Source organism: Spinacia oleracea, chromosome 3 (genome assembly GCF_020520425.1).
Source record: "Spinacia oleracea cultivar Varoflay chromosome 3, BTI_SOV_V1, whole genome shotgun sequence".
Classification (NCBI taxonomy): Eukaryota; Viridiplantae; Streptophyta; class Magnoliopsida; order Caryophyllales; family Amaranthaceae; genus Spinacia; species Spinacia oleracea.
This window is the reverse complement of record NC_079489.1, coordinates 104041597-104055270: the sequence shown is the minus strand read 5'-3', so window position 1 is coordinate 104055270 and position 13674 is coordinate 104041597. Positions and strand designations below refer to the sequence as shown.

The window sequence follows — 13674 nt, the reverse complement described above, 5'->3', positions numbered from 1 at the left end:
TCTAGGATATTGAGCAGAATGTGTGAATCTTCTCATTTCCAGTTTCATCCAAGATGTAAAGATATCAATCTCACTCATCTTTGTTTTGCTGATGACTTGATCCTGTGCAGTAAGGGTGATTATCAATCTATTCTCCTCTTGTTACAAGCTTTCAAGCTTTTTTCAAACTCAGCTGGTTTAAAGGCTAATCAGCAGAAGTCTTCTGTGTATTGTCATGGTATGCCAGAGAGTGAAGTTCAAAGAGTAGTTGATGTTTCTGGTTTCTCCAGAAGTTCTTTGCCTTTCAAGTATCTAGGTGTTCTCATTTGTTCTAAAAAGATTACTGTGGCTCAATGTGGACATCTAGTGGATAAAATTATCACTAGGATTAAGATCTGGAGCTCAAGGAATCTTTCTTACACTGCCAGAATGCAACTAATCAATTCTGTTTTGCTTAGTCTGCATATGTATTGGGCTCAGATATATGTCCTTCCCAAATCTGTGCTGTAGGACATTGTGAGGATATGTAGAGCCTTCCTGTGGAGTGGACAAGCATTCAGCCAGAAACCAAGTAATATAGCTTGGGATAAGGTTTGTTGTGACAAGCAGCATGGTGGTTTGGGTTTTAGGGATGTTGTTCTGTGGAATATGGCCTTCATTGGTAAATATGTTTGGGCTCTCGTTAAGAAGCAGGATAATATCTGGATCAAGTGGATTACTTCAGTTTACCTCAAAGATGGGGACTGGTGGGATTACCAACCTAGCTCTTCTGCTAGTTGGTATTGGAGACAAATTTGTGTTACTAAGGAGAAGCTTAAGTAGTTTTTTACTCTGTCTGACCTGGAGGGCATGGCTCATTATTCAGTGAAGCAAGTTTATGAGAAAATGTTGGATTTGAAACCTAGGGTGCATTGGGATAGATTAGCTTGGAATAGATTGCTCACCCCTAAGCACAGATTCATCTGTTGGTTAGCTGCTCAATGTAGGCTGCAGACTACAGCTAAATTAGCTAGAATTGGGATTAGTCAATCTGCTCTATGCTTGATTTGTGGGTTGCAGGATGAAGATCACAACCATTTTTTCTTTCAGTGTCAGTTCAGCTATCAGATTATGCAAGCAATGCAGCAGTGGTTGGGTGTTCCTATGGCTGGTACCTTGCATCAGTTGGTAAGAAAGATTGGTCATAGCAGAGTTTCTAAGTTCAGAAAACAAGTTATTTTTGCTGCTATTGGTACTGCTGTGTACCTGGTTTGGAAGAGCAGGAATGCAAGCTTCTGGGATAATCAAATCCCCACTATTAGTCACACTGTGAGCAGCTTGAAGCAATTGGTTAAGGGCAGAATTCAAGTAGTTTTGCCAAAAACTGTGAGCAAGAGAGATTATGATTGGTTTATAACCTTGTAATGGGCTTTGTGCCTTGTTCTTTTTGTTTGTGTGCCTTGTATAGCTGTGAGTTGCTAATTCCTTGTTGATAGAGTCCAACCTAGTTGGTTTGTATCACTTGGTTTAGCCTAAGTTGTAATGTTTTGCTTAATTAATATATCCTCTCTTGCTTAGCAAAAAAAAAAATATTGTAGTCATTTTGTCATGTTAATTATCACTTGACCCAAACTACATGTTAAGATTGTGTGTGCTCTTACGGAGTATATATATATAGTACCACTTCAAACATCACGAAGGTTATATATGAGTTCCCGAATAATAATTTGTAACATATAATTCAACTGATCAATCGGGTTTAAACGGGGTAATTGGGGAGAAATCTTAACATATTTAAATATACTAATAGAAGAAAGGTTATTAATGATAGGATTTCCGATCGTAAATGAACAATTACGACCGGATTACCCGTTATAAGCCCATTGTGAAAGGGGTCCGTCATAATTAACTATCCCATCGCAAAGGTCAGGTTGATGATTTAATTTATTAGATTTTTTGGGCTAGTTGATGACAAGTCTACATGCCTTGTCATAGAACCTTTTTTTTTTAATAAAAGACGGGATTTGAACCCGTTATAAATAGCTTGTTGATAATGAGATTAGTTTTTTGGAGCGGTATAGACCACGAGTATTCAATCACGTAATTAATACTCCTAATAACATAATCTATTACTATATACTAAAAGACACACTCGGAATGACAAGTGTCACATCCCGGTGAGTCCTTAGTAAAAAAAAAAAAAAAAAAAAATTTGCTGAAAATATTTCACCATATTATAAAGATTTTTTTTAGGAGAATGTTTTAAAAAATCATATCATTACTTTTTATTGGATAGAAAATCATTTCTTATATAATTGATATTATCTATCAAATTTTATTTCTAATACATGTTATAAAATATCCTTATATTATATTCTTTTCAAAATATAGCAACATACATCTTTTATACTATGTAATATAAAAGATGTATGTTAATACCAATAATAATACGTGTTATTTATTTGCGTGAATTTTTCTGGCACATTTTTAACTACCAAAATCAATAACTAACTGTCAATCAATCAATTATTATATATTTAAATCGAAAGAGTATGTTGTTTTTATAATTGTTTCCGTCCATATATGCCCAAACAAGAGTTTTTTTTCTATAATTGTTTTTATGGTATTGAAGATTTTGAGAGACTTTGTATTGTGTTTTATTACATTATATGCATTATGCATTTAAACAAGGGATAAAAAGTGGGTTCAACAAAATTATCTAAAAATCCGAAACACGATCATATATGCGGTCTAATATCAGGTATCAGATCAGATTCGACGTTGATGTGGATCCTGATAAACTTTTTTCTTCTTTATTTCCATCTTAAATATTTTTATCGAAATCTTATACTTTTAAAATAGTTCTCCTTACTCATCACTTTGTAATTGTAATCAATAACTGGTAATTTTCTCTTATTATTCCATTAATAATTGACAAAATCTATTTTAATTTCAATTAATGAAAAAAAAATTCTTTTTAATATATTTGTAGGAAAGAAAAATAAACAAATTATTTATTAACAACCATGTATTTGGACCGGACTTAACCTAGTTGGAAATAATAGTATAGTGTTTTAGAGTCTATGCGGTCTTATGTGTTGCGTTATCCCAAAAGTGATGCACCTACAACAGTATACGTACAAGATAAGAAAGAAGGTGCAACTATACGGTTTCAACCAATCACTAGGAAACAAACTGTATATTCTTTTGCATATAATCGATTAAAAGAACCCCTCCACTATTTGATAGCAACTCAAGGGTCACAAAAGAGAGACACAAAATTGCCGTAAAAAGAAAGGAAAGCCGAATTGCTACCTAGTGCTCCACACTAATTATATACTTGTAGAAGAGACTAGCTATAAATCTATAATCATCATGACACTTATAAGGTATAACTAATAGAAGGGAGACCGGAAAAATGTACAATAATTTCTCACATATAAGATGTTTTAGTTGTAAATCTATGCTACTTATAAATTTGTATAGTATTTGTTGACTATATTTTGGAAAATAATTAAAATTGTTTAATTCTAAATACACCCGAATATATATATCAGATATTGAGTACCTCCAAAGCACAACTGAAAAGATAGGCATAGTTTATTGTTTGTTTGAGTTAATTAATTAAAGTCATCACTCCTTAAAAAAAGAAAAAAAAAAAAAAAAAACCTTTGAAATTCCACTTAGATGGTTAGAAAGGCTGATACATATATATAAACAAGACATCCTTTCTTCAAAAGAGACAATACCCAACACCCCCATCAAGTAAGATGTGTCTCCCTTTCTCTCCCTTTTCTTCTTCCTTGGCCCTTTCCTCTTTCACCCTATAAGAAAGCGAACCCTCTTTTATTCTAAATTCTTTAAATTATTCTCATTCTGTTTCTGTTTCTGTTTCAAATGAATTGAAGAATTATGTCCTTTGCTAGATGAATAGAAGTGGAAATAATATTCAAGAATTACAAGAAGAAGAATTACAAGTAGATTACCAAGACTGCCCTCAACAAAACAACAGCATCATCCTTAATAATAACCTAGAAATGCAACAATATCACCAAGCAACAACATCTCATTCTGATCCATTTGTAGGTAGTTTTGGAGGCGGTGGTGGAAGGCCAGGAATGGTATTTCAAGATCACTCTCCACCACCGCCGATGCCGGCACAACCTCATATCTTACCATGGGATCTTCCACAAGTTCATTCCTTCCCACAAACACATGATCCCTTCTTTTTCCCATCCTCATCTTCTTATGGTGGGTTGTTTACTAGAAGGCCCTCTAATTCTCTACAATTTGCATATGAGGGTTCCTCCTCAGATCATCTTCGCCTTCTTTCTGATGCCCTTGGTCCAATGGTTCAGCCTGGTTCAGCCCCTTTTGGACTTCAAGCTGAGCTCAATAAGATGACTGCACAAGAGATCATGGATGCTAAAGCTCTTGCTGCTTCTAAGAGTCACAGTGAGGCGGAGCGCCGCCGTCGTGAAAGGATCAATAATCATCTTGCTAAGTTAAGGAGCTTGTTGCCTAGCACCACTAAAGTAAGTCTTCATCTAAATTTTCCATAACCCTTTTCATGAGATCATACCTTTTATTTTTTTAATCATCATTACTTGAATTTATTTATATTTAAACAAGCACGCGTAGCAAGAGATTTCATATTATAATGGCATCAAAACTTTGGGTATACTTGTTTTAAGATTTGGTACAGATTTTACAAATGACTTGAACAATTTGGAATTATTTGATCATGGATATTCATATATTTGTACTCACATGAGGATTAAATATACACTAATATATATGTTCCAACTTCCAACCATATAATGGTCATGCAATATCCTTTGTTTTCTTTTGGGATATTTCTATCTTTTACTACCTCCGTTCCTCTATATGATCGAGAGAGTCTTGATGTAGTCATTGAGTGTAAAAAAAAGTTAATATATATAGTAAAGAGTGATTATGAAAATGTGAGTTGATGTAAAAAAAATGTTTAACATCTTTTAGAAACGAATTAAAAGGGAACTTGTTAACATTGTTTTGTGGTTTTTTAGTGATAAAACCAAGGATTTTTTTTTTTTTTGAAAAAGATGGTGAGAAAAGGATTTAGATAGCATTGATGTCGCTTTGTTGATATGATAAAGAGGAACCAGTTACCAGGTAGAAAAGCTTACATGAATAACTCTTGCCGGCCGCGCGCAAGTGCTAATTTTATGAGTCAAACTTGCAAATCATTTCTAGGAAATCCACTGACACAATAATCAAATTTCAACTTTATAATCTGGATTGTATTTTATTTTTAATTTTATTTTTTGTCTTTTTTACTAGACGGACAAGGCGTCGTTGCTGGCGGAAGTGATCCAACACGTAAAAGAGCTACGGAGGCAGACCTCCGTAATAGCAGAAACTAGCGTCATCCCAACGGAAAGCGACGAGCTTACGGTGGATGCAGCTTCGGATGAGCAAGATGGGAGGTTTATCATCAAGGCTTCATTGTGTTGCGATGACCGTTCTGATTTATTGCCGGATTTAATCAAGGCTCTAAAAACCCTAAGGTTAAAGACATTAAAGGCGGAGATTTCTACCCTAGGTGGGAGGGTTAAGAATGTACTATTTGTCACCCATGAACCTAATAATAGTGACCATGATAATAATAGTAACAATATTAATGAAAATAACCATGACCATGACGAACAACCACCACCCGACCATTGTTCTATTGACTTAATACAAGAGATGCTAAAGGCGGTCATGGAAAAATCCGGCGGTGGGGACGAGTCTGCCGCCTCCGGTAATCCTAAGAGGCAAAGGACAACAAACATTACCATCTCCTAATTAACTACATAATTAATATGGATTTTATTAACAAGCTAGCTAGGGTCTCTTTGAAACATTTTATACTAACAAAGATGACCTACCTTAATTAATTGCATGGTTTTTTTTTTTTTTTTGTTTGTTTGTAATTTTGGGTATTATTTGGGTTTGCATGGGTGTGCCTAGCTTTGCTTCTTCGTATCTTATCTTCTTCATGTTACTATTACTATCAATATACCGCCATTTGGAATTCTCTCAAGTGACGAGAGATGTATGATCATATAGCTTGAATTGGGGTTTTTCTTTTGAGTGTTGCACTTAGTATTATAATTCATCATCAGTATAATTTCCCATGCATCAGAATTTGAAGACAATTTAGAATGATGATATTTTGTAGTGTAATAACATTATGCTTGTTCAGTCGGAGAAAAAGGTACTACTCCAGTATATGAGAGCAAGGTTTGTTATAGCAGAAGAAAGAAACAAGGAAATATATCTTTTTCGTCAAGAGAGATACCTTACCCTTAATTTCCAAAAATGGAAATTTATTCAAATTAAATTAATTTGATTGCAATTATATTTTTGGAACTCTTTATTTAAAATAGCAGCTGGGAAATTTGAATAATAAAAAAGAAGTAAAATGAAAGATGATGAATAATATATGTTGTTTGGTAGTGGGTTTGTTGAAAGAGAATGGGATTAGACATCATCATCACCACATGTAATTGTGATGTGGGTGAATTTATTCATTCCTTCATAAAATTATACATTAATTTCGTATATTTATTTTTACATTATTATGATTTTAATTTGTATGCTTCTTAATTGCAAGATGCTTATGTAAGCTACCAATTTGTCTCTCTTAATTGTGTTTCAGAAAAAACCTAGTGCTGAATTTCATAGAGGCAGATGTCATATTTTCTCCCCCTTCGTTTTCTGTCTTTTATTTGTCTTTGGTTGCGTTTGGATGTTACTTTTGGAATGTAGCGGCAAATCAAAAAAAAAAAAAAAATGTGTACTCTATAGATGGTATCACTATTTTACAATGGAACTCTTAAAGTCATTACCATAACTGTACTTTTGGTGTTACAACATATAATAGTTTAAAATGCCACTACAAAAAAATAGTTCATATTTAGACAGATTAATTTCGACGGCGTGGGAAAGGGTCGCAAGGGTTTACGGGGCGCGAATACTTAATTTGCAATTAAGGACGCTTTCCAGAGTCGAAACCATATTTCGACGATCTAAGGCGTCGATATATGCAAAAGGAAAGGCATGTGGGTTCCACGTGTTTGTAAGCCAGCAAAACCAAATGTATCTCGGCCAAAATATCCCGCCCAAGTCTCTAAAATTTTCGAAGAATCCCGCTTTACACTCACTCCACCTCCCACGTTTCTCTCAACCTCCTCACCGACCTTGCTGGCTCTGAAACCTAACCACCCTCATCAGATTTTTCGATGAATCTATCTCCACTCCTCCCCACCTAAAATGTGCACTTAATAATAACTCATTACATGGACAAAATGACAAATTAGACATAATTGACAACAATTATAAATTAAAGACAATAAAAATATGGAAAGCTCCTTAATCAATCTATGATTTACGTCCAAAAGTCAATCATCTTCCTCTTTAATTATTTTATGATTTGCTTTCTATTTACTTTCGCGTGCATATAAGACTAGTTAATTATCTCTATTGAGCTAATACTTTAAGTTGATTAATATCATGCCCCCTTTGAAGGGGCCAAAACTCATACGAGAATTTATTCTTGTTGAGAAGTGGAGAGTAACTTTAATTATGAAAGAAAATAATTATGGACATGTAGACCACCAAATAGTAAAACAGAGACTTGTGAGCTCTTTTAAAGAACCAAACAATGTTGGGTGTTTTTTTGGGAAAGTGTCTTGTACAAAGATGGTGGTGGAGAGTGTAGGGGAATATAGTTAAACATAATAACATGTGCGGAAACAATACCCAAAGCCAGGAAGCATGTATAAAACACAGATTAAGCATACTTACGTTTGAAGCGTGTTTTCCACAATAATCTGTCAACGAACACGAACTTAGAACACCACTTGTCGTTCCTCTACTTGGTTCAAGGACACGATCAGATCCGTCTTGATAATCGTAGCTTAGACAATTGATCAACATAGTTTGCTTTTGGGAAGAACTCACTTTGGAGGCACAGAGAGAATTAGGGTTCTCTGAGTCTCTAGGGTTTGAGTGTGTATGGAATTGTGTGTTGTGTGGAAAATACAATAACCTATGTAACCGACCAAGACTAATAAGCCTTGACCGGCCACACACACACGAGCACACGGACCACAGCCCACCGCCCAACAACACACACTGCAGGCCGAAGCCCACAGCGCGCGCGCGTCGAGCAGCTGGGCCATGGGCCTGCTCGCTCGTCGCTTCTCGTTGCTTGCGCTGCTGTTGCGTGCTCGCGCCCACACGCGGGCTGGCTTCTCGCCTTTGCTCGCGAGCTTGCTGGCTCGTTGGGCCTTGCACGCTTGCGTGCTTGGTTCGACGGGCCGGCAACTCCGATGCCCTTCGTATTCGCGATTAATATCTTTCCGATATTATTTATTGTTTTGTATACGACGAATCATCGTCGTACGATACGATTTATTCGTTTTGCCTAGCTTACGAATATTCGCGATACGATATACGATTCCGATGCAAGGTCGTATCGTATAATACGTTTTCCAACTAATTCCCGAAAGGCTATTAAATAAATTTTCGATTCATTTAATCCGGTGATCTGTTACGTGTCATTGGTGTGACCTTGTAGGTTCAGTCAAGAGTAAGCTGTGAGTTTAATATTCATTAGAACTCACTGATCGAAAGCATTGCTCCAGCTAGCAATTCCGATCACTGGATCTCACTGAATTAATTGTTCGCAATTAATCTGAACCTTGGTATTTAGACTTAATGCACCTTGGGTGAAGGACATATTTCCTTCAGTCTCCCACTTGTCATTCAGACAAGTGTGCATTCACATTCCTTTGTCACTTAGTGTTACTTACTGAACATAAGGTAAGATCCAAGCCATCCTTATTAGGTCCAGAAGTGTTTCTCGGATTACAGAGATCAACTGTTAAACTTTTATAGAAGGTTAAGCCTTAACCACTCTGAGCACGGCCATGCATTTTATAGTATCTAACTCTCCGAGAGGCCTTGTTGAAGGAAATATGTCCTTCACCCAAGGTGAATTAAGTCTGATACCAAGGTTCAGATTAATTGCGAACAATTAATTCAGTGAGATCAAGTGATCGGAACAGCTAGCTGGAGCAATGCTTCTGATCAGTGAGTTCTAATGGATATTGAACTCACAACTTACTCTTGACTAAACCTACAAGGTCGCACCAATGACATGTAACAGATCAACGGATTAAATGAATCAGAAATTCAATTAATAGCTTTTCGGGAATTAGTTTGGAAAACGTATTATACGATACGACCTTGCATCGGAATCGTATATTGTATCACAAATATTCGTAAGCTAGGCGAGACGAATAAATCGTATCGTGCGACGGTGATTCGTCGTATACGAAACGATAAATAATATATCGGAAATATATTAAGTCGTGAATACGAGGAACGGCCCACGAGCCGAGTGCACGAAGCACTCAAGGCCCATGGGCGCGCGCTAGGCAAGCAAGCAACACAACGCAGCAGCGAGGCCCCTGGCCGAGGAGCTGTGTGCGTGCGGGCCGAGACCACGACACAGCAGCAGCAGCAGCGCGACCCACAGCCCAGCTTGCTGTGCGTGTCCGTGTGATGGCGTGCGGGGCTTGCTAGCCGGCCTTGCCTCAAGGCTTGGTCGGTTAGTAAGGTTATGTAAATAACCTTCTAACCTCTTTCCAACTAATCACAGCACAATACACACAACCCTAGGAGAAAACAGAGAACCCTAATTCTCTCTGTGGCTCCAAGGTGTGTTCATCCCAAAAGCAAAGTATCTTGATCGATTGTCTAAGCTACGATAATCAAGACGGATCTGAACGTGTCGGTGAACCAAGTAGAGGAACGACAAGTGGAGTTCTTTGTTCGTGTTCGTTGACATATTATTGTGGAAAACACGCTTCGAATGTAAGTTTGCTTAATCTGTGCTTTATACATGTTTCCTGGCTTTGGGGATTGTTTCTTCACATATTATTATGTTTAACTGTATTCCCCTACAGTGGTATCATGAGCCTTATGTATTCAAAGCATGAATTAGCATGATTTTATTATTTTTGCATCTGTCGAAAATTTTGAATTTTTTGTTGAATTTTCGGAATTTTTACGAATTATTGGATGAATTGTGTAATAATCAGGTCCGAAATAAAAAATATTCGTTTTTTCGAGTTTTAAATCCCTAATCTGATTGAAAAGGATTTTCTAAGATCAACTCATGAGAACCGAATTGCAAAAACAAGCCTCGAAGTGTCGTTGTTTGGGCGTTTTTGTTAATTTTTCATTAAAAATTAAAAGTGTCGGACAATAATTCAATTAAAAGGTCGACCTAAACGTACTACTCGGAATTTCTTGAAATTTGACACAATGTTGCTGGGTATATTCTTGATCTATGGTAAAAATTTCAGATTTTTCCGATAAGTATAAACCCTAATTTTGCCTTTCCCCGATTCATAAAATTTGAAACCCTAATTGAATTTTAATTAATTCTGGTTTAATAATTCGGTTAATTGGGAAAGGGGATATAATTTCATGGGTCAGTGGCTAATTTTAAAAATTACTGGATTAAAATTTTGAATGGTTTCGTTAATTTTAATCGCACTTAAACCAAATTATTAAAAATCTGAAAGTTAAATGTTAATGAACGATTTAAAGTTTCGGATTTTATTAATTAAAAGTTCAAACTTTAATGTTGATTCGTTCGTTTTTAAAAGTTTGAATATTGTTAGCCCTTGATTTAATAATTTTACGAAATTGGATTGTCGTTGGAATTTATTAAATCGTTAAAAATCGTTGTTTTTCGAAAATAAAAATCGTAACTTATTGAAAAATAATATTAATGCAAGTTCGTGAAATTAAATTTATTTTTAATTGAGTTGGTCCGTATCACGAACCAAAGGCACGAACACAAGTATGGTGGACGTATGGCTCGTCGAGCCATACGGGGCTGCTGTGCTTTGGTCGAGCCGCAGCGACACGGGCAGCAGCAAGCGTGCTGCGTGCCTCGTGCGCGTTGGGCGAGGAAGGGGCATGCATTGCTTGCGGGGGCTGCGACGAAGCGAGGCACAAGGCCATGCGACGTCTAGCGCACGAAGGCACAACGGCGCAGCGCAGGGGCAACGACAGCTGCGGGCGCGCGCGCGCACGAAGGCCTGGGGGTGTGCGAGCTTGCTCGTGCGCCTAATGGGCCACACGCAAGGGATTGGGCTGGGCGCAAGCCAAGTCCAAGTACGTAACCGGAGTTTTTTCGTTGAAATTTTTTTATTTCGTTGGGCTTCGTATATTTGCATTAATTTGGGCTAATGTGATATTTAATTTAATATTTTATTTGCTTGGGCCGGGCCGAGAGTTTTAATTTAATATTTCATAATTAATTATCCGGAATAATTATTGGTTTGAGTGGGAGCCACTAAATGAAATTAAAATGAAATAATTATTTTTAATTATTTTCGTAGGTCGCATTATTTTAATTAAATTCAATTTTAATTAGAATAAAGTCTAAGGATTAATAATTTGGAAATTGATTAATCTTTTAGGACGCGTTTATGTGAACGTGAATTTTAATTAATTCACGTAAATACTTGCATATTTACATGGGCCATTCGTTTTAGCACACGAATGGGTGAATGCATAGAATATATATTTTATGTAATGCAGGTACTCCAAGTGACTAGTATGGCCAATTTAGGATAGTTAAATACGGTATGCGTACCGTTCTATCTTTGAATGTAAAGTTTTAAATATGGTCTGCGTACATATTTAAATAACCATGGTTTTGCTTTTTGCATGAATGAAATGTTTTAATAGCTTTAATGATTGCATGTTTTTGCTTTTATTTCAAAGTTATTGAATTGTATGAATGGTTATTTATTGCAAATTATTTTCAATTGTAGTAATCAAAATGGTCGCAAACATAACAACAATCATATCAGTTGAAATTCTGGATGTCGAGTTAGACTTGACTAATTTTCTTGAATGGAAAGAGAAACTTGTCGAAGTTTTGAAAGTTAATGGAATACACTATGTCATTGAACAACCTTTCCCTAGCTATGATGTGTGAGGCATGACTCCTGAAAGGTACAGAAGTTGGGCACTTCACAAGTACTTTGTCACGGAGTTCATCCTTAAGTCTATCCCTGAGAGTTGGAGAGGGAGGTTCATTACTTTTGAACCTCAAGCTCTCCTAAGTAGCCTCGAGGATAAGTGTGCGGGTTTTCGACCCTTATGCTAAACTGATGGCAATGGGGTTAACGAATTGGCTAATTCGATGAGCGATCTCAAGCTCACAACCCCACGCAAGTCGTGCCGAGAAATCGAACTTATGGAGGAACAAAGCCGCATTTACTCTGTCAAGATGGACAAGAACACATCAATTCGGTCTCATGTGAATATGATGTCTGGATTATTTTTCACAATTGAGAGACTTGGTGGTTCCTTCAAAGAGTCAATAGCTATTGCACTAGTGCTGAATTCTCTTCATAAGGATTATGAGGGTTTTAAGATGCACTATCTCTTTCATCAGAAAGAGAGCACATTCTGTGAACTTGTGGAATTACTCGTGAAATGCGAGAAAATCCTTAAGTTCAATCAAGACCCTTTGACTGTGAGGTGCACTAAATTCAAGAAAGTAGGCAAGGGGAAGAAAAGCAAGGCTGCATCTTCGTCCACTCCCGGAGGGCATCTGACGCCTTCCAAGAGCAAGATGAAGAGGAATGCTTCTCCTTCTACGTCGCAATGCTTCAATTGTAATGAAATTGGTCATTACAAGAGAGATTGCCCCAAACTAAAGGAAGGGAAGAAGGACGGAAACGTTGCTTCTCCTTTAGGTATATATATGTTATACATTGTAATCTTGCTAATTCTACTTCTTGGGTATTAGATATTGGTTGTGGCTCACACTTATGTTCCAATTCGCAGGGACTAAGGAGAAGTAGAAAGCTTGATAAAGGCGAGATGGATCTACGCGTGGGAAATGGAGCACGGATTGCTGCATTAGCCGTAGGATCTTATTTTTTTTCTTTGCCTAGTGGGTTTGTTTTGGAACTAGAAAACTGTTACTATGTTCCTAGTATCACCAGAAACATCATTTCCGTTTCAAGTTTGGATTCTAAAGGTTTTAGTTTTCAATTTAAAGACAATAGTTGTTCTTTTGCTTTAAATGGAATATTTTATGGTTCAGCACAACAAGAAAACGGTCTTTATGTGCTAGATACGAGCAAACACATTTATAACATAAATACCAAAAAAGGCTAAAACTGGTGATTCGGATCTCACATTTCTGTGGCATTGTCGATTAGGCCATATAAACATAAAGCGCATGGAATTACTTTAACGGAAAGGAATTCTAGAATCATTCGACTTAAAGAAGATTGATCAATGCGAATCTTGTTTACTTGGCAAAATGACAAAGCAACCTTTCTCAAAGGTGGGAGAAAGAGCAAGCGAACTACTAGGGCTAATACATATGGACGTATGTGGGCCTATGAGTACGAAAGCTAGAGGTGAGTTCAGCTATTTCATAACGTTTACGGACGACTTCAGTAGATATGGATATATTTACTTAATGAAGCACAAGTCTGAATCGTTTGAGAAATTCAGAGAATTTCAAAATGAAGTAGAGAATCAACATGGCAAGAAAATCAAAGCTCTAAGATCGGATCGAGGAGGTGAATATCTTAGCCACGAGTTTGATGACCATCTAAAAGAATGCGGTATTCTTTC

At 36.7% G+C, this 13674-nt stretch overlaps 2 protein-coding genes across 2 annotated transcripts; both read left to right on the top strand.

Moving 5' to 3' along the window:
- The first annotated feature begins 828 nt into the window (after nt 1–828).
- LOC130469938 (uncharacterized) lies at nt 829–1383 on the top strand. Its single transcript, XM_056839473.1, has one exon. It carries the CDS (start codon nt 829–831, stop codon nt 1381–1383), a length of 555 nt encoding a protein of 184 aa, XP_056695451.1.
- Nucleotides 1384–3684: 2301 nt separating this feature from the next.
- On the top strand, nt 3685–6280 carry LOC110775021 (transcription factor bHLH30). The gene is made up of 2 exons (XM_056840618.1): nt 3685–4493; nt 5281–6280. Exons 1-2 carry the CDS (start codon nt 3885–3887, stop codon nt 5785–5787), a joined length of 1116 nt encoding a protein of 371 aa, XP_056696596.1. The 5' UTR covers nt 3685–3884; the 3' UTR covers nt 5788–6280.
- The last annotated feature ends 7394 nt before the right edge of the window (nt 6281–13674 follow it).

Excerpts from the sequence above, each read along its gene's own strand:
- LOC130469938 (XM_056839473.1), top strand. The coding sequence starts at position 829 with ATGGCTCATTATTCAGTGAAGCAAGTTTATGAGAAAATGTTGGATTTG.
- LOC110775021 (XM_056840618.1), top strand. The coding sequence starts at position 3,885 with ATGAATAGAAGTGGAAATAATATTCAAGAATTACAAGAAGAAGAATTA. Across the intron at positions 4,494-5,280 it reads TGTTGCCTAGCACCACTAAA|ACGGACAAGGCGTCGTTGCT; the intron begins GTAAGTCTTCAT and ends CTTTTTTACTAG.